This window comes from Harmonia axyridis, chromosome 7 (assembly GCF_914767665.1).
Source record: "Harmonia axyridis chromosome 7, icHarAxyr1.1, whole genome shotgun sequence".
NCBI classification, from domain to species: domain Eukaryota; kingdom Metazoa; phylum Arthropoda; class Insecta; order Coleoptera; family Coccinellidae; genus Harmonia; species Harmonia axyridis.
The window spans coordinates 4,621,171-4,640,780 of NC_059507.1; the positions used below are offsets into that span (position 1 = coordinate 4,621,171).

General features: G+C 31.7%; 4 protein-coding genes across 6 annotated transcripts; 3 read left to right on the forward strand and 1 right to left on the reverse strand.

Moving 5' to 3' along the window:
- Nucleotides 1-1,644: 1,644 nt before the first annotated feature.
- On the forward strand, nucleotides 1,645-7,757 carry LOC123684200 (soma ferritin-like). 3 transcript variants are annotated; one of them, XM_045623367.1, is made up of 4 exons: nucleotides 1,645-1,873; nucleotides 3,735-3,959; nucleotides 5,555-5,590; nucleotides 7,198-7,757. In XM_045623367.1, the coding sequence occupies exons 1-4, from the start codon at nucleotides 1,766-1,768 to the stop codon at nucleotides 7,387-7,389; spliced, it is 561 nt and encodes a 186-aa protein (XP_045479323.1). In that variant the 5' UTR covers nucleotides 1,645-1,765; the 3' UTR covers nucleotides 7,390-7,757. The 3 variants fall into 3 exon arrangements, with proteins under 3 accessions (XP_045479323.1, XP_045479324.1, XP_045479321.1); XM_045623368.1 differs by lacking the exon at nucleotides 5,555-5,590 and having other exon boundaries at nucleotides 1,650-1,873; XM_045623365.1 differs by lacking the exons at nucleotides 1,645-1,873; nucleotides 3,735-3,959; nucleotides 5,555-5,590 and adding an exon at nucleotides 5,604-6,566 and having other exon boundaries at nucleotides 7,198-7,418.
- Nucleotides 4,003-5,458, reverse strand: LOC123684199 (mortality factor 4-like protein 1). Its single transcript, XM_045623364.1, has one exon. It carries the CDS (start codon nucleotides 5,312-5,314, stop codon nucleotides 4,337-4,339), a length of 978 nt encoding a protein of 325 aa, XP_045479320.1. The 5' UTR covers nucleotides 5,315-5,458; the 3' UTR covers nucleotides 4,003-4,336.
- Nucleotides 7,758-8,389: 632 nt separating the features above from the next.
- Nucleotides 8,390-14,854, forward strand: LOC123684190. The gene is made up of 4 exons (XM_045623357.1): nucleotides 8,390-8,565; nucleotides 8,906-9,102; nucleotides 12,146-12,443; nucleotides 14,420-14,854. The coding sequence occupies exons 2-4, from the start codon at nucleotides 9,100-9,102 to the stop codon at nucleotides 14,629-14,631; spliced, it is 513 nt and encodes a 170-aa protein (XP_045479313.1). The 5' UTR covers nucleotides 8,390-8,565; nucleotides 8,906-9,099; the 3' UTR covers nucleotides 14,632-14,854.
- Nucleotides 14,855-17,045: 2,191 nt separating this feature from the next.
- On the forward strand, nucleotides 17,046-19,523 carry LOC123684195. Its single transcript, XM_045623361.1, has 3 exons — nucleotides 17,046-17,261; nucleotides 18,756-18,932; nucleotides 19,293-19,523. The coding sequence occupies exons 1-3, from the start codon at nucleotides 17,192-17,194 to the stop codon at nucleotides 19,505-19,507; spliced, it is 462 nt and encodes a 153-aa protein (XP_045479317.1). The 5' UTR covers nucleotides 17,046-17,191; the 3' UTR covers nucleotides 19,508-19,523.
- Nucleotides 19,524-19,610: the final 87 nt, after the last annotated feature.

Genomic DNA, 19,610 nt, shown 5'->3' on the forward strand with positions numbered 1-19,610 from the left:
CTACATTGACTTTATAACTTATTTTTATGTTCTCTCGGGAAGGTTTTGAACGAAACAAGATACATTAAATGGAAGAAAAATTCAGGATTTCACCGAATCTTATGCGAAAGAAGAGAAATAAACAATTTTCAAAATACTGGAATGCTGATAAGTGATTTAATACTTCGTATTTCCACCCCTTGCGTTAATTACAGCTCGGCAACGACGGTTCATACTCAAAATGAGTGATCTTAAAATGTTCTGATCTAATCCTTCCCAGATTTCTCTGAGTTGGATTCCTAAGTCATTAGGAGTAGCTGGATGATTTTCTGAACTTCTCAGCCTTCTATTGAGGTTGTCCCAAACCTGCTCAATCGGATTGAGATCTGGACTTCTTGCTGGCCACTCCATTCGAGAGACTTCAACCTCTTCAAGGTACTCCTGAACGATGCGCGCACGATGGGGTCTGGCATTATCGTCCATAAAAATGAAATTTTCACCAATGTATGGGGCAAATGGCACTACATGCTCTTCAAGAATGTTCCTTATATACCTATCAGCATTTATAGCTCCATTATCAACGACCACTAGGTCTGTGCGAGCAGTCAAAGATATTCCATCCCATACCATAATCGATCCTCCCCCGAAACCAGTAGTATTCAGGAAATTGCACTGAGCATATCTTTCATGTGGACGTCTGTATACAAGAGAACGTCGATCACAATGGTAGAGGCAGAATCTAGACTCATCTGTGAAGAGAACTCTTTCCCAATCAGCCTCTTCACAATGGACATGCTCTCTCGCAAAATCCAAACGCGCCCTTCGATGGGCTGGGGTAAGAGCTGGGCCTCTTGCCGCGACACGAGGCCTTTAATCATATTCTCTGAGGCGATTTCTTATTGTCTGAGTGCTAATTTGCACCCCATGAGTTTGCTCAAGCTGATTTTGAAGGAGGCGAGCGGTTGGAAACCGTTGTCTCAACGAAGAAACTCTCAAGTAACGTTCTTGAATGGCAGTTGTTACCCGTGGTCTACCCTGTCCTGGTCTTCGGACATTCATACCTGTCTCCCTGAATCGCTGCAACATTCTGGACACACTTGTATGGGAAACTCCAAACCTTTCTGCAATTCTTGTGTGTATTCTTTGTGTCTTCTCGCAAAACTACCGCTTGGGCACATTCCTCTTGGATCAAATTGCGTGTTTCGCGTTGCATAGCGATCAAGTGTAGAAAATCAAACGAAAGAAAAACTATTGATCACTAGAATTGATCGAGAACAACTGATTTCAGAAAGGAGCCAATACATTCAAAATCTGATAATCTCATCTTTTTTTATTCCTGATAATTCTGATAAAAATAATTATCATTGAGAACACCTTCAGTTGTAGAATAAATTTGAGATTTCCATAATGTGCGTTAATTTTTTTGCGCAGTGTATTATAACATTATATCATGTAATGAAACATTTAATATTAATCATCGTCTTATAATCCTAATATGTCTAGGGTACCTATTAATTATTTAATATTCATTTTTTTGTATGAGAAATATATCTTTATACAATGCCTTTTCTGATCTAAGAATCTAGCTGCAACCTTTAATACATAAATATTGTAGCTAAAATTCCCATTTTCGACTGATTCAAAGATACTGTTTTGTGTGTTGCCTACTGTTCGTTAAAGGGTAAATAAAGAGGAGTGTTGTTCGCCAATTTAAAGAAATACTTTGGTGAAATAATACGTATTGAGATTTAGTTTCAAGGTGTATAAGTCAAGAGTAGTTTTCAACATGTCTCACAATTCTCAAGTTCGTCAAAATTTTCACAAAGATTGTGAAGATGCCATCAATAAACAAATTAATATGGAATTTTTTGCCAGTTATACGTATGTCTCACTGGTGAGTAAGCGATAAAAAAATGGTTTTTGTACGAAATTGTAATTAAGTATGAGTGTAATTTAAAAAACCAAATAAAAAATTATTGTTTCCAACTGAATACGTAATTTTAGGTTATTTGAATCGATTATTGATTTTTAAATTCACCGAGCTGCCTCTGCTAATGACTCGCATATTATTTCATGAATGGGAAACAACAGGATATATTTTATCGTATCTAAAAATAAATTGGTTTTGGGTTGTTTAATCACCTCTTAATTTCAGATGCTTCGTTGCACCTTCCAAAAAAACTATTTGCATAAAGCCTTGAACTCGTGAATAACATTTAACAACAAATAATATTATCGATTCATTTTTTTGTTGAACATTAGCGGTTTTTTCAAAATTTTTTCATCTATATCTATTTTTTATGTTATCATCTGAAAATCTGCAACGAAAATAGCAGTAATTGAATAACAATAACTTTTTCGCTTAGGTTTTATTGTTTTGTCAACTATATCGCTATTATTATTATGGCTAATGAATATAATTTGTATCAAGGACAATGTCCTGTGAGATTCATCATATTTATAAAATAAGTCGTAACAAAGTTGAGTAAGTTCATACCGAAGTTAATAATATTTCTGATTGTTCATTATAAGTATTAAATGAAAAAAATTCGAAGATGTTACAACATCTGATTCAAATTGAATCCTTATATAAACCTGATTATGTGCTTTTGTTTCTCAATTGTGTCGATTGATTTCAATTAAGAAAGAAAAACCTTCGCCTTGAATTTTCAAATTATTTATCACTATGAATCATTTTTGATTGCGACACTTGTTAATTTATTGTTTACACTTTGCGCATCCACCATACTATGCCGTATTTAATCATTTGTTCTATTCCTGGAATGTACTAACTGGATGATACATGAGGAAAATATTGATAATACCCACAAATTTTCCTTGATATCTGTTATCACTCATTTCGCATAAACATGAATATATATGGGGACTATCATATTTGGAAAAATTTTAGTGTGCAAATTTTCAGGGATGGCATAGCTCATTTAAAATCTTTTCTAGACCGAATCGGAACAATTATTGACCTCAATAATCTACTGTTCAAATATATGCACTAGTCAAAGACTCACCTTGTATATGGGCTGTTCCTAAACTGAAGGTAAAAGGAGAATGAGAGATTCCTCGTAAAAAAATCCTATGAACTTGGGCCCGCGAACGTTTAGTTTTCAAGATACAAGGTGTTTCTTGTAGTCCTACTTTTTTGTGATGATTATACCAGTTTATCAAATCTTCGCTTCAGATAGGGTAAAAGTACCAAAATTAATTTATCCATCACAGCTTACTAAATGGATCTTCATAATAATTTAGATTACTAGAGAAATTTTTTTCTGAAATCGGTAGCAAATACAGCGAAACTACAATAAACCACCAAAATATCATGTTTCTAAAGTACCAGTGCTCCACAAAGAAAAAATTCTGGAAAAAAGAAAAGCGGACACCGTTCCAGAAAAACATCCTGTATATTTGCATTCAAAATTAGCATATTACATGATGAAATCTTAAAATTCGAATCAAAATTTAAATTAAATATCCTTTGAATAACTGTCATGAGAAAAAATTTTGGAAAAATCAAACTTAACACCCTGTATCTCGAAAAAAAAGCTTTAGCGAACCCATGTTTAAAGGCCTTTTTTTCTTAAAATGATCTGAGGAATCTGTAATTTTTCTTTGTACCTCCAATTTAGTTGATATATTGAAGAATATTTTATTTATTCACAAAAAAGGTAAACTTCACTAGTTCCAGAGATACTATGTACAGACCAAAAAGGGGAATGATTACTGTTTTTTATTTTTTCAAGGCCGCTTACTTCGATAGAGATGATGTTGCTTTGCCAGGTTTCAGCAAGTATTTCAAAGAGAGCAGCAAAGAAGAAACAGATCATGCTTGGAAACTTATTGAATACATGAATAAGAGGGGGGGCCATGTTGTCTTTAGTGAAATATCGGTTCCTGAAAAGCAGGAATGGGGCACAGCACAGGAAGCAATGCATGCTGCTCTCGAATTGGAGAAAAGGGTGAATGAGGTAAGTTCTGATAGGTTCGATGGATCCTTAAAAAACTAAATCGTTGTTTAGGTATCATACATATTTTATTATGATTTATTCTACAACTTACTTACAACACTTTTGATAATATATTACACAATAACTACCTCTTAATATCGTATAAAAAATCGAAGTAATACAATGTAATTGTCAATATTTTCTAATAAAATTTTATTGACATAATGATACATATGACAAAAACTGAACATTTTCATTTATAATATTCTATGGAAGCAATTATAATCCAAAATAATAATTTGTAACTTAAGGAACATAATTATGAATTATTTGCCTTATTTTCATAAATTCAAATTCAACAACTATCTTTACTAAGGAAAGCTAAATCAATAACAATATTAAAGAGCTTTTCTATGATATTCTGGAGTTGCATTTACATAGTGCTGCATACTGAAAAATTGTGCACTGTTTTTAATAAGATATTTAAGAAAATCTTGAATACTCGTTAACAATAATTGGATGCTCTTCTCATCCAAAGGAGTATAAGCCAACATAGCTCCTAATTTTACAAATAACCTCAACAAGTGTTCAGCTCCATAAACTTCAGATACTGGAGTTTTAGGATGATTTTGCAAAATTTCAGCATATTGTGGTCTTTCAAATTTGTATAAAAGTTGTGTCCCTAACATAACATTGAAATATTCTTTGATACCTTTAACAATTTCCAGGCAAGCAGACTCTTTACTAGCATTATTCGTTTTCGAACTTTTTTTGAATGTTAGATAATTTTCAAGGATTTGATTTACAGTTAACTTAGCGGGGAGTTGCACCAGTTTTTTCAATCTTGTAATTGCATCCCAGTCATCAACCAACCAAGGTTTCAGCTCATCTGGAATTTTTATCTTGATTTCAACTTTACTCAGAAACTGTTCTTCTGATTCTACGGTAGAATCTGGTCTCCCTCTTTTCTTTTTTGGAGCATCTGAGCTGGATTCTTGACCACTATTCGATGGTCCACTATTGAATTTTGTCTTACCACCTTTTGTAGATACTTCATTATTAGGGGTACTTGCTCTAGAATCCCCTTCCTTTGATAATTCAGTCTTTTGTTTTTTAGTTTTCTTGGTTTTATTAGGTTGAGCAGCATGTGCCTTCTGTACTTCTTTCTGACGGGACACATTAGCTTCGTTATATTTCAACACCCTACTTTCAGGAACCCATTCGTCCCAATTTTTATTCCATCCAGCATAATGAATAAAGTATTTCACTTGCTTGTCTTTCGTTATCGTAGATTTCAAACATTTTGCTTCATATATCAGAGGGCCATGAAAACAAAGTACTCTCTCTCCTTCCGAAAATTTTAATTTTGGTGGCATCCTATATGCCTACGATTCCGATATCTTCTATTCGTATTTTCACAAATCTAGGATATCTAGTTTCTTCGCGAGAACTTTATTTATGTTGTGATAAATATACATAAACATCAAATCTTCTGTTGACACCACAGATTACAATCTGTGGTTGACACGACAGAACACTAACACTAAATTTTTATCCTCTATGCGCAGTAGGATAATCAAATTTCATGGATTTCAATTTGTTTATTTGTATTTCAGAATCGAAAACAAAAGGAAAAAACAAACAAGCAAAAGGTAGTTGGAATCCATATCTCTATAACCTACATAACCATAGACTGAAAGTAGGTCTAATAATTCTAACCATAAATTGTCCCAGTAATAATATTTTTGATAATTCAAGAATTAAAATTTAAATTAAATATCAATCAAAATGATGAATTTCCAAGATTCCTATGAGCATATGGATTCAAAAATCGAATATTCACCAGAATCTATAATTTGTTCTGATTTATATTCGTCCGTATATGAATTTGAAGGATGTTCTTGCGAATCTAATTGTTTATATGATAATTGTTCATGCTTGCAAAGAAGTGGTATAAAATATATATTCAGAAACCAAGAATGTTTGGAATCTTATAGAATGGATATTAATACTAGTGGAAAACCTATTTATGAATGTAATAGAAATTGTAATTGTGCAATCAAATTGTGTGGAAACAAGCTAGTTCAGTGTGGACCTAGAAGTGGCTTAAAGATAAAAAAATTTTGTAAAAAAGGCTTAGGTTTGATTACAAATCATTTAATTCCTTCAGGCTCATTTGTATGTGAATACGCAGGTAGAATAATAACATCTGATATGGCTAAACGTTTGTATCCCGTTTACATGTCAAAATATTCAATGAACTACATATTTTGCATAAATGAGAAATTTGGAGAAAATATATATAGAACTATTATAGATCCTACAGAGAGTGGAAATATTGGGAGATACATCAATCATAGCTGTGAACCCAATTGTGAATTGATTATTGTGAGGATACATAATAATTTTCCAAAATTGTGTATATTTGCAAAAGAGAAGATAAATATAGGTGAAGAATTATCTTTCAATTATGGAGATACTGTGATTGAAGATAATCAAAGTGTTGGCCAAAGTATTGAATGTTTGTGTGGAAAAATGGAATGTAAAAAATTCCTTCCCTTTGACAAGTATTGTTTTGAATGATGAGATACAGAAAAATATAAAAGTTGAATTGAAGTAATCGTATAGGTAACGTGATCAATAGCATAAGATATTCTGTAAAAATTTAGGAAAAAATCTTTTATATTTCTAAGTTTCTCAAATTATGTGTATATACAGAAATTCACTTTAGTCAAATGACCTTGAAGCCAATTTCAATTGTTTGAATGGGTGACAGATTGGGAAATTAATATTTTCATCCCGTAATGTTATTGAAATAACGATTAATGGAAGATAACTAATTTATTTTAAAATTAAATAGTGTAATATTCAATTTTTTGTAAATCAGAGCAATTCAAATATATTTTTTTAAGTGATTATGTTAATTATTTTGAGTTGTCATTAGGTGAGGGGTTCACATTGAAATGCAAATAATATATTTGAAAAAGTAAAGATCTTTCTCAGCTCTTAATTACTTGGTTATTTATATATAATCACAACAATATTTACCAAAAGAAGATTACTTACAATATTTACATTACCAAAATAGCCCAAGTTAATATTTTCTATTAAGAGAGCAAAAAAGAGTGAGTTGAAGGGAGCTTTTGCACAATTTGGCAACAATAAACTTGAAATTACACCGTTCGGCGTTCACTGTCATTTGACCAAACTGAGAATTATTCAAAAGGCAATGAAAAACTTTGAATCATTTGTGTTGCAGAGTCTCCTCAATCTACATAGCGTTGCTTCAGGACATATGGATGTTAATTTATGTGATTTCTTAGAAAATCACTACCTCCAAGAGCAGGTTGATGCTATCAAGGAAATAGCAGATCACGTTACCAATTTGAAACGTGTTGGTGAAGGGTTGGGTACTTTTATGTTTGACCAACAACTGCACAGCTCTTCTTGAATATAGAATAGTTGCCATATTTAAATACGCATCACAGACAAAATGAGCTCTCTTACTAGATTATTTATGTATCATGAAATTTTCAGAAATGATTTCAATAAGCTTATAGCTCTGACTAATATCAGAGATTAATATTGTTGGTGAATATATGCAATATTCGTAATAAGAATGTTGTTGATCAAATTAATAAAAGGGTTAACACCTATATATACAGATTTTAATTTGTAAGATTGTAAGAGTTGTTACCTTATACTCATAGTCAATATATATGCATTCAATTAATAGTTATTCATTGTCAATTGATTTTAATGGTAATGGGATGGTATTAAACTGTTTCATAATGTTTCAATAAAACTATACAAGTTTGAGTTTTGTTATCTCTTTTAACATAAGATTAACTTTCACACATTAATAAGATTTCTTTCTGTGTTGAATTTCCCTCCCTGTTTGACTCTTTTCTAATTCAAAGAATAGAAGTTGATACAGAAACTTATGGAAAGAAATTGTAATTGAGTAATCATAGAGAAAGAATATCCGGGTAGTGATCATAGACTAATAGTAATTTGTCAAAAACGCGTTAAATTGAATTTTTGAAGGGACACCAATCTGTTCAGATTTTCAAATATTGTTTGGGGACGGGGGAGAAGCTTTTAAACACTAGGGAAAATCAGAACAAAGACGGGCAAAACTTTTCGTATTATTTCAGACAGTAAGATTCACTGAGCGCTATCATTTCATAATGATGACAGTTCTGTGGACGGTTGTAATTTTTGAACGGATAAATCTAAAAACTTTTGAGCTTCATGCAAAATTTCAAGTTGATTGTGTTGCCAGAGAAAGAAGACAAGAATATCGAACAAAAATTACCCGATATTTCATTCTCAAAAAAAAACCGACGAAGATTCTGGGTGTAGACAGAATATAAAAATTTCAAGCTGACCGTCAAAACCATAGAAAATTCAAAAAGAATATCGGAAAGGAAATAACAAATATTTCAGTGATAGCTGCAGATCCTATCGGGTAGAAATTTTGCCTGTAAACTGTAAATGTATAGGCGAATTTCAAGAGATCTCCAAAGACGTAATTGGCGAATTAATAAACGAACGCTCAAAAGCTCCTGAAACCAATAAGTCACAGCTTTTTAAATTTTTTTATAGAGTTATACTGTTCTGAAAGGTAAGTCTTTTTCTCTCTGGGGGTAGAACTGACCATAATAAAAGATCTCAGGAAGAATCGTCTAGTAAAAATTACGAAAGATTGTTGAATTTTTCCAACAATTCTCATTCTAAAACCAAAGCCAACATTTCATTAGCAGTTAAACGTCTTATTCATCTTTATCGTCTTATTATTATTTATCGAAAGAAATGAAATTGGTTGACTTGAAATATCCATATGGGGTTATTTTAGAATCAGCTCGATGTCCTCATCTATATACCCGCATAGTTTTCATTTGTTCGTTTACTAGTGAATTACTCTGTATATTGATGGACGCTGATCAAGACTTAAATGTACACAGCATTTCACACTGCAAAGGCTATCGTCAACAATGGCAAAGAGGGAGATGATATTGCCGCATATTTCTTTCTCAAGAAAGGCATCATTAGTATCAGAGAAATATTATTTGCGGGATCAGTTGCGGATTTAAAACAGTTCTCTCAATTGATACATTGCTATAGTGGTATTGCAAATCTTTAGTTGGAAGGCCACATTATGGTAAGTTTTTCTAAATATCATCAGTTATCAATAAAATAGATAAGGGATTGATTGATACCATAATTTTCATTTTGTATTTTCCACTATTCAGTTAACAATTAAGATTGAACAAAAAAGATTGCTGCATTTTTAATTGGAATTATCTAGCGTTTTTACGATTACTACTATTATTTTGATGATGATAACGATAATAGAGACATTAACGTACGATACCATAATAATTATTTTATTTTTACAACAATTTTTGATACGACTCTTGTTTATTTCAGTAGATCTAAAGAAGATATGAATATTTTTTCTGTTTAAAAATTCTAGAAAAGCTATGAATACTTTGAGCGCTAGTAATTTATTGCTCCTTTGGAGACCACAGAATGGTATTAGGGTATACATATACAGGGTGTTCGAGAATAAGTTAGAAAAACTTTTAGGTCGCTATTCTGCTTTAAAAAAAGGGAATTTGCTATATAATTTTTCCTCGCAAATGCTTTGAATTCCTCGTCACAGACTGTTTTTTTATTGCTCTGAAACTGGTCAATATATTCGAATGAAATTGGGTGTGTAATAAATATGCATTTATTGACGTGCACATAATAATTCATCATTGGGGCGTATACCGGTAATGCGATCTCTTTTTTTTTAAGAAAATAAGAAAAAATGGTAGATACGCCACTGAGATATTTAATTCGAAAAAATTGATTTGTGAATCCTTCGTTTAAAAATCTCATGCAATCCCATATGAAAAAATGCACGACAGATTTTTTGTCTCAAATTGAGCGAGGAATTTGAAAACGATTATTAGTTTGGAATATATCAGTGGCGTACCAGTTTTTTTTTTCAATTCCACCATTGTCTTAAGATGAATTTGAAATGAGTTCGAATTAGTTTATTGGTAGTAAACATGGAAATTATAAAACTTGTTTCAACTTCTGATTAATTTAAAAATTCATATTGGGCTTTCCATTGGTTGACCCCTTACGCAAATACATTTTTCGACCAATAATATCACAGGAAGTACTGGACGTAGTTTGTACCATTGGTTTATTTGAAAATGTCTGCAATATAAAAATTAGTTAGTGCTTAGCAGAGGCATATTTGAATAATTTCCGAGATTTATAAAAAGTTATTGAACATATTTATATTTATATATTTATAATTATACACTACACTAGTAACATTTATGGCAACATGTTACAGTATTCAGTTTGAACAGTAGCAGTACAGTTATACCTATTCAATTTGACTCATTTCAATCAGGATATATAACACTACGCTTTCTACAAGAACTGAGACCATTGAAAACATGTATCACCTTGGACCATCATTTCATCTTGCAACAACAATGTGTTTCAGTGAATCACGAGATTTTATTTTGAAATCTTCAACTGCAAAAGAAACATTGCATTAGAGGAAGATTTCAAAATCTGCTCTCGTTCTCAAGTAGATCACATTAAAAAAGCAATACACGAAAGTATCCGAATCGTATAATGAGAGTGTACCTATGTATCATGAAATGCTCATTTGTTTCTAGACTCATATACGTTTTTTCGATTGTGTCAACATTTAATTTGAAGCTCATGTGTGTTTCATGAACAGTTCACATTATCTCTTATTGTTTTGAAATCAACTATGAAGAAGGTATTTTGCAACAAAAAATTGGCTTTTCGAATCAATTGAAAAACAAAAAATTAAGTACATTACCTCCTGATTGTTTTTGTGAACTTTATAAGAAAATTCCCAGAAATGAAGACATTGAGGATTCGTATTCTACTCTCAATGTAAAGAGAAAGAAATACTGATATACTTTAGAGGAAGTAAAATTCAAGACAATTGAAAAACAGGGTTTTCTAATAAGATGCTTTATTTGAAGAGCTCACTGTCTGGGCAGCTGTCACTTTTGAAGCTGTCATCTTTTGACATTTGACAAGTAAAAGTTACGTCATTACTGAAAATGGAACAATACACACTTCAAAAACGCATTGAAATTATTAAATTTACAACAAAAATGTCACAATTCGCAAACTAATGCACTTTTAATGAATGAGCACTTAAAAGCAGTTTTCTCGAATTTTTTGGTACTACCTACAATTTCGTATAACAGTGAAAATTGTGAATGAGGAAAAAATTAATCTAGTTAAAAGTTGGCTGTTATCAAATGTCAATATCAACTCGATGTTCCATTTGATACTGGGATTATTGAGTAATCAGGTTATCGATGTTCAGAGACGTTTCACTGCACAAGAACGATACCATCACAACCTAAATCTTTCACTTCCTTCTAGTTGTATACAATAGAATCTTGCATTCACTTTCATCTGTACATGAAATATCATCTTTATTTACCTATCGCATCATCCAAGAAATCATGACATCGTTCTCATCTGTAACTTCCTAGATCCTATTATCAGTAGAACAGTAAAGCCGGGTTCACACTTGTATGCTGCCCTGTTACGCTACGTAGAGCCTTGTTGCCTAACGTGCCAAATTGCTCCTGTGTGCAAACGCAACAAAAACAAAGATACTATCTCACATTACAATATCACATAATTTGTCGAAAAATATTAGAAAAGTAAATATTATTGAATTAATAAAAGACTGAAGAAATAAGTATACAAGTATAGCTAATAATTTTTGTGATATGTAACCGATTGATGTGCAGATTAAAAGTGACATAATAAATTGCCATGATTTCAACGTAATTAAATTCACTTGTGAACCTAGCTTTATCGATCTAGTCAACATGAAATGAACTTATAGTCTTCTGGTACTTTCACTGAATGTGTTCTTCTTTAATGTCATACTTATTGACAAACAGGTGAATCGCATATTACTTATTCAAATTATCCAATTACTGCAGTTACTTAATTCATATATACAGAGTGAGTTTTGAATATGGAACGCCCCTCGAAAACAGATTTTTATAGATTTTGGTGTGCAAGGATCTTGTGGTATGGCCGATACTGTGGTGGCATTTGAATTGTTGTCAGATCTTTCCTTCTTAGATATTTGAAATGGACCACCCTATATATTTTTCACCTTTTTTCAGATACTCACTCATTTGGCCATCATATCGACAATACTTCAAGTTGCTTATTTGTTGCCTGTTGAAACAAACAAACGTGATAAAAAGAGATCCATTGATACTTTTTTGACACCCTTTGATCTCGAATATAAGCCCCTCCATATTTCATCGGATACCCCTGTGTCTTTTCAAGAAACCATACAATTCTGGAATTCTCTAGCTGATGGTCCTTGGAACCATGGGATCGTCTTGACAGATCCGTCATTCTCTGGGGGATCAGAGAATCATGGCCACTTCGAATCCTTCTTGGGGGAATTTAAAGGTAAGATAGTTGCAGTTAAAAAGGGTTTTTTAGTTACAGGTTTCATTTTGATATTGAAAAAAAAGAGTATATTCTAAGAGAAATTAATGGAATTAATTGTAAATTGGAAGTTTTTCCCCATTTCTGTAGTGAATTTATAATATCTCATTGCGTTGTTGATGCGTGTATCTTTCATTTTTAGAAATGGCCTTGTTTTTACTTGTCAAATGTCAAAAATGACAGCTACAGATAGCGGGCTATTCAAAATGAAACCTCTAATTGGAAAATCCTTCATGTAGATTCTTTTTGAATGATTTTAAGATCGTAGTGGCCTTTGAAATGGCTGAATGAGTACAGTTCATGATTGTCAATTTCAACATTTTTTCATAAAGAATGGTTGCCAATATTAGTGAAAATCATTAAAAATATTTCAAAGCCCACAACGATCATATTCATAATGAACTTATGGGAAAATTAATCTAGAAATGAAATCTTTACAAAGAGCGTTTGAAAGTAAATGATGGTTTTTACTCTAAACTAAAGTATAATTAAAAAGAAGAATAACATTTGCTAATGTTTTGTTACTCAAGATGTAGGCTATAAAATTGATGTAAATGAATAATAGGCAGATAATAAATAGATGTTAATGTGATATAGTTTCTCTTGAATTAGCAATATCCTCAGTTTAATTATAATATTGAACGTCAAGGAAATTTCTTTAAAAAGTTACGGATTTACATTAATTTACCTACTTTTAATCCATATTAAGCAATTGATCAATAATTTCGTTACAATATCTGTAATTTTTGGATTTTCAGCTGGATATGATCTCATAAAGATTAGGTTCGACTAACTGACGAAGATTCCATCCTCAAATGCAATAATGTCCGTCCGTAAATACGGTAACTCTCGGACGGAAAGACCTAGAATTTTTTTAGAGTTATTCACTCCAACATATTTTCCTTATATATCTAAAGTTCAAGAAAATGCTAACTTTTTATCGAATTTTGCGTTTCCGTAATTTTTCAAGCAGTCTTTTCCCTTACGAAAAAAAATTTGAATGTACCTGATATAAAATAACATTTCCAAGCTTCGTGCAATATTTTAAGCTGATCAAATCATTAGAACCAAAGAAAAACTCATGAAGAATATTGAAAAAAATGTCTACTGATGTTTACAGCGTATTTGAAATATCGAAGTTGTTAGTACTTTTTGATAAAAGCGGCAACACCGCAGCGCTGAAAAAAATTTAGATCGCTAGAGCAGTGCTTTCTACCCAAGAAACCAAATTTTCCCTGTAACCTCAGAGTAATAAATATACTTAGATAGAGGGAAAATATGTCATTTTCAGTAAGCAAATTTTGTCCCCAACATGAACTATCAAATTTGACATGAAGCGCTCGGAATCGGAAATAAAAACATATCAGTGATACGATATTTCACTCAATTCGCGAGTTTCTCCACAAAGAACGCACTTCTTATGCCCCATAGTGAATCAACGTTTCATATTAACTCGAAATATATTGAAATAAATACCTACATATACCAGAAATTCAGAAAACAAACTTCAAGCGCGCCAAACGACGTGAAACAACCGATGACACTAGGAGAGCAAAAGTTGCCATACCTTGGATTTCAGCAGGTAGACACAGAAAATAATAAATATTCTGCTTATTATAAATTCGACAATTAGGAAAAATATCGGATTCCAAATATTCAATTTTGCATATTTAATCGGGAATCACTTAAATAAATATATTTCATTCAATATAAAATATATTCATAACGATATAGTAAAATTGTGGATTTGAAAATATATCACAATCCGACAACGTAATCTAACAATGTTGGGGACATGTAAAAATTGCGTATAATCGCTCTATCTATGTTTATTATTCTATGTTGTAAACCTATATACAGTTATGTGATCTTCCAGTAAAAGTACTCCAATCAAAATGGTCAGTGTTATTTACAAATGCTTTAAATTTTTTTTTCAGAATATTCTGATCCGTACCTTCTTCAAGGACTCGATGCAAAGAGGGCAGCAATTGTTTTATACAGTAAGGAATTGTTCTTCAGTGATATTCCCCACGATAGGGCACTTTTGTATAATGAGGAGAAAAGGAGACTCAACGGATTGTCAAGAAACAAATTGGGCTCTTTGAGGCACACTTCTGCCTTCTTCAAAGGGTACGATCGATCCAATTGATTTTCATATTTAGAAAACACGTTTTGACGAAAAGTCTGAAATACTGAATAATTTTCATGTAATGGTCAAAAAACTCGTTGATTTTATTTTGAAAACTACGATGAATACGCATGTGAACTAAAAAAAAAAAAAATACGGAAATAATTTGATCATAAAAATAAAGTTTTGTGACACCCAAAATAGATCTACTTATATTATGTATCAGAATTATTAAAAAAGAAAAACCTTAGTGCCATTTTTTCTCGTTCACATTTTCTAATATTTTTTCTTCGTATAGTAGATATAAATGATGTGTCTTTTCATTGAAAGAATATTCAATTAGTTTTTTCATAGTATTTGCTATGATAAAATAAAACAATTGAAATAGACTCACTTCCTGTTGTCAGCAAAGTCTTCTTAGTGAGAAGATTTGATTCTGATATATTTTTATAACTCTCATCAATGAAATTGTATTTTCATTAGTTTATATAATTCTCTTTGATCTTATAAAAGTTATCTTTGTATTTAGAATGATTTTTTTATCTGAGTAGCTATTTGATGTTTTATATTGATAATCTACTGTCTTGTCTGTAAATAACTATTGATTAAATTTTTCCATAATAATTATATGGATATTTGAATTCCAAATGATTATTTATTTATTCCTATATCCTATATGAAAAGTTCTACAAGAACTTTTCATTTAGTCAAAAAAATTACTGAGATGATGAAAAACTGAGAGGTAAGTATAGATTTTTTAAATATACTATCTTATCAAAAATTTAACGATAATTGGTCAATGAAATCCAAAGTTATTGTATTGAAATTAAAATTTGAATTTTTTTTCTACAAGTTCTAATTTATTTTTGCACATATATAGGGAGGTTCAAATTAGATGTTTAATGATGAAATAAATACAAAACAGGTATCGTTTTATTTCATCCTATACAAACTCTGGATTCTGGAATGGTACCACCAAAATTCATTTTGTTACAACATTATACAACTCTGAAAAACCGCCTACTATACAGGGTGATTCACCGGGATGGCTTATTAGACGTTCATGAAAAACTAATCACAATTTTGTGCTGAAAATTTGCATATTAGGGTTTGAGACAATGATCTTTCTCAGTAAAATATTTTCAGATCTCTACAACTTCCGGTTATACCGGAAACAGACTACTACTTCCTTATTTCAAATGGTGCACCTAGTATATTATTGCATCATTAGATAGCTTTTTTGACGACAATTTCGGCAATATGCCTTACCTTGGGTAAAAACTCAACGGTTCATGAGTTAATGGGATTCTTATGAAAAAATTATGAGGACTCACATTTTTTGAATTTTTCGGTAGAAAAAGTTTTTTTCGAAAAATTTTTTTTCTTTTTCGATTCTGCAAATACGTAGTGTTATAAGACTACTTACGGTTTGGACCAAAAATGTACAGGGTGTTTATAAGAAGATCATGAACATGGACAACTCAAATTCATCAAAACTCAAGATTTTCAAATAAGAACTTATATTTTTTATTATTTCAGTCGATTCTACTTACAAAAATTGGGGAGGGGCTTACTTAAGCAAACACTATACCTAAAATTAATCCTACTTTAAGAGTTATCAAGGAAGAATCTTAAATGTTAAATGATGATAATATTAAAGAATCAGTGAAATTTCGAAGGGAATATAAAAAAAGACACTTTCAGTCACAATATAGATTCGATCGAATTTGAGGATGAATTCGTTGAGACGAACCTTATCGTTTGAGACCATCCCTGGTTCAAAATTCGTGACTAAATGATCAGTTCGTGGAAGGAGCGCTTAAAAATGTTTTTTTTTCAGACAGAGTGAAGTGTACAGGCCTTCGTTTTTCTTTTTTGTTACCGATTGAAAAAGGATTGATTTCGCTTATTTTCTCCAGTGTTGAGTGGCAATTTTAATAAACCGAATTATAACAACAAGAATGAATTTGGACAATGGAAAATTTTCCAAATTCGTCAAAGATATCTACGATTCAGAAAACGATTACGATTAGCATTTAAGAAGTAGGTAACTAATGAATCATTAATTTTTTAGATGAAAGCTTCTTTCAAATCTTTCTTCCAATTCTTCACAAGCTAACGGAAGTCTTGAAAGACGATGTGTCATTTTAACAAAAAATCCTATATTGACGAAATGGGAAATATGCATACCTTCTTTACGAAGAATAACAGATCCATCTAAAATTACTCATAATTTCAAGATGCATTCAACGAATATGTATCTTTACTCGGAATTCTTGCCAAATCAAGAACCCAAAACTACGCTCTGGAGAGTTTGTATTTTCAAATCATGTAGGTGATACCTTCCTCACCACAGAATCGAATGATTTCAATCTGTGCTCGTCCATTCCATCAAAAGAAGTTGATAGTCTTTAAATTCACGGCTTATTCACGACAATGCCACCAACAACGGACGTACGTATGAATAACGAGAAAGAGAAAGTATCAGAGTTCTCGAGTCAATGCGCTGCAAACATCATGACGAAAGTCTGACATACCTACCTATTTTAAAATCAACCATATTTATCCAAGTTTCAAGAACATGTACATAAAGTGTGGAGAAACTATTTTGTTAATTGTGTTTCTTGTTATTTTTCCTGGTTTGAGCAACGGTGAGTACCTACAATGATCGATAAATGATTGTCTTCGATGGATTCCTCCTTCAGACAAAGGTTTCTTGCTTAATCGAACGTTGGAATTACTGAGATTCATCGAAATATTTGAAGAAAATTTTTTATTTTCCATCTGATGGAATTTTTGACAACAAAAAACATCCAGGAACTTAATCGAATGAAAATTCCTCAAGATTCTTGTGTTAACTACCATATTTCCTTGTGTTTCAGCATGAAGAAATAATTAAAATATTTTGAAGGTTGCTATTTTTTTACTTCAATATTTCAGCCTAATATCTTCCTCTATGCAGATAGATTGGTAGATTTTTGCCTGATCTAATATATCTATGTAGATGAATAAATGTTTACGGCCAGAACTTTTGAGTGAAGTGTTAAAAATTAAGAATTAAAAATAAGAAAATTTCGAATCATCTGTTCAGGAAATAATGAATGCCTCAAGGTTTCTAGATCGATGTTCAACCACCTCATTATCAAGGTAGCTCTAAAAAATAGTCAAGCGGGGTTAAATCGGGCGAGTGAGCGGGTCATAGAACCTTTCAGAAAGACCAAACAGTCCTGGAATATTTCTGTCTAAAATGAAATCGTATTCCTTTAGATGTGTACACAGGGTGTTCTTAAATTTGAGGTACGAACGAAAATGACAGATTCCTTGGGTTATTTTAAGAAAAAAAATCCTATAAACATGACCCTGCGAATGCTTTGTTTCCGAGATACGTCAAAGTTCTTTTCAAGTTTTTTTTTGTAACATCTTTCGTTCACAAGATAATTAACTTGAATTTGGCATAGATATTCAATTTAAGGTTTTCAACATTTTTTCTGGAGCAGTGCCCGCTTATTTCTTTCAGAACTTTTTTTTGGTTGACTACCGGAGGTTTAAAAAATAAAAAAAAGAAACTTTGATACAGTGTACTACACTTTGTGTCTGCTACCGATTTCGAGGAAAAAATTCATACAATTCTCTAGTAGATAATCCTCAGGAAAATCCAAATTAGGTATTATCCAGTTAGTAAACTAGCTATGATGAATGAATTAATTATAAATTTTGGTACTTATTTACCCAATCTCCAGCGAAGATCAATAAAGATTTGATAAACTGGTATAACCATCACAAAAAAGTAGGTCTACAAGAAACACCCTGTATCTCCAGAACAATGAGTTTGCGGGCCAATGTTTATAGGATTCTTTTTCTTAAAATTACCGAAGGAATCTCTCATTTCCTTTGTTCCTCCAATTTAGGAACACACTGTATATAAAACTCTGGTTTTTTTCATCTAATATCTATTTTTCTATATTGATAATTTTTTTTGCCACGAGTTGAGATATTTTGCGTTGAAAGAGGAAAAAATAAACTTCAACATTATCAGTTTGTAGTGTTTTTTTATTGTAATACACGCATAGAAATAATGAAATCAAAATTTCTGGCGTTTACCTCTTACTTCGAAAAATATTTTTCTGTAAATCCTTTTTTTCCAGGTGCATTCAAAAGATGTTTTGTGTGTCGTTCCAGAGGAGAATTAGGAACCTGTAAGGACAAATTTACGGTAAATGGTACCGTTGAAATAACAGTGAGGGGTGTAAAGGCAGTTCCTTGCGCATCAGGATGGTGTGGTAAAATTCTCGAGACTGAAAATCAAGCTTTGAAAGAAGAAGGTAAATTTCAAAATCTTTTGAAAAAATTTTCCATTACTAATTCGCACATTTGAGGCTGTATGTCCTTGATAACTTCGCGAATTTCATAGACCTTATCTCTCACGTGACCCTCAAAGAAAAGTCCAAAAGTGCTTTACTTTTGCGAATTTTTGATTACAAAATTTTCACCATTTTGTAGCAAATTTCATTGCATTGTTGAAGCATGCGTCGTTCCATTTTTAGTAATGACGTAGTTTTTACCTGTCAAAAGCCAAAATATGACAGCTTCAGATAGCGGGCTTTTCAAAATGAAACTCCTTCTTGGAAAACCCTTCGGTTAATGTTAATTGAAATGATATGAAGGTATGTTTATTTTTTCAGAATATGGAATTGCAACACAGAGACTTTGCCTCCAAAGGGGCCCATCTGACAGTGAAGATAGATGTGCTTACACAAAGTGGAATTATAGGAATGTATTAATGTGTTTTTGCAGAGGGGATTTGTGCAACTCTACTAGTTCGATCGTTATTAACAATTATCTACTTTTATTTATTCTCATGTTATCGACAACTAGACTGAATTTTATATTTAAATAAAATTTTTCAATCAAAAGTATTTTCAATTATAATTATATTTCTTATAGTGGTTTCTAAGTAGAGATAATACAAAGGCACTTTTAGAATATTCAATCATTTTAGA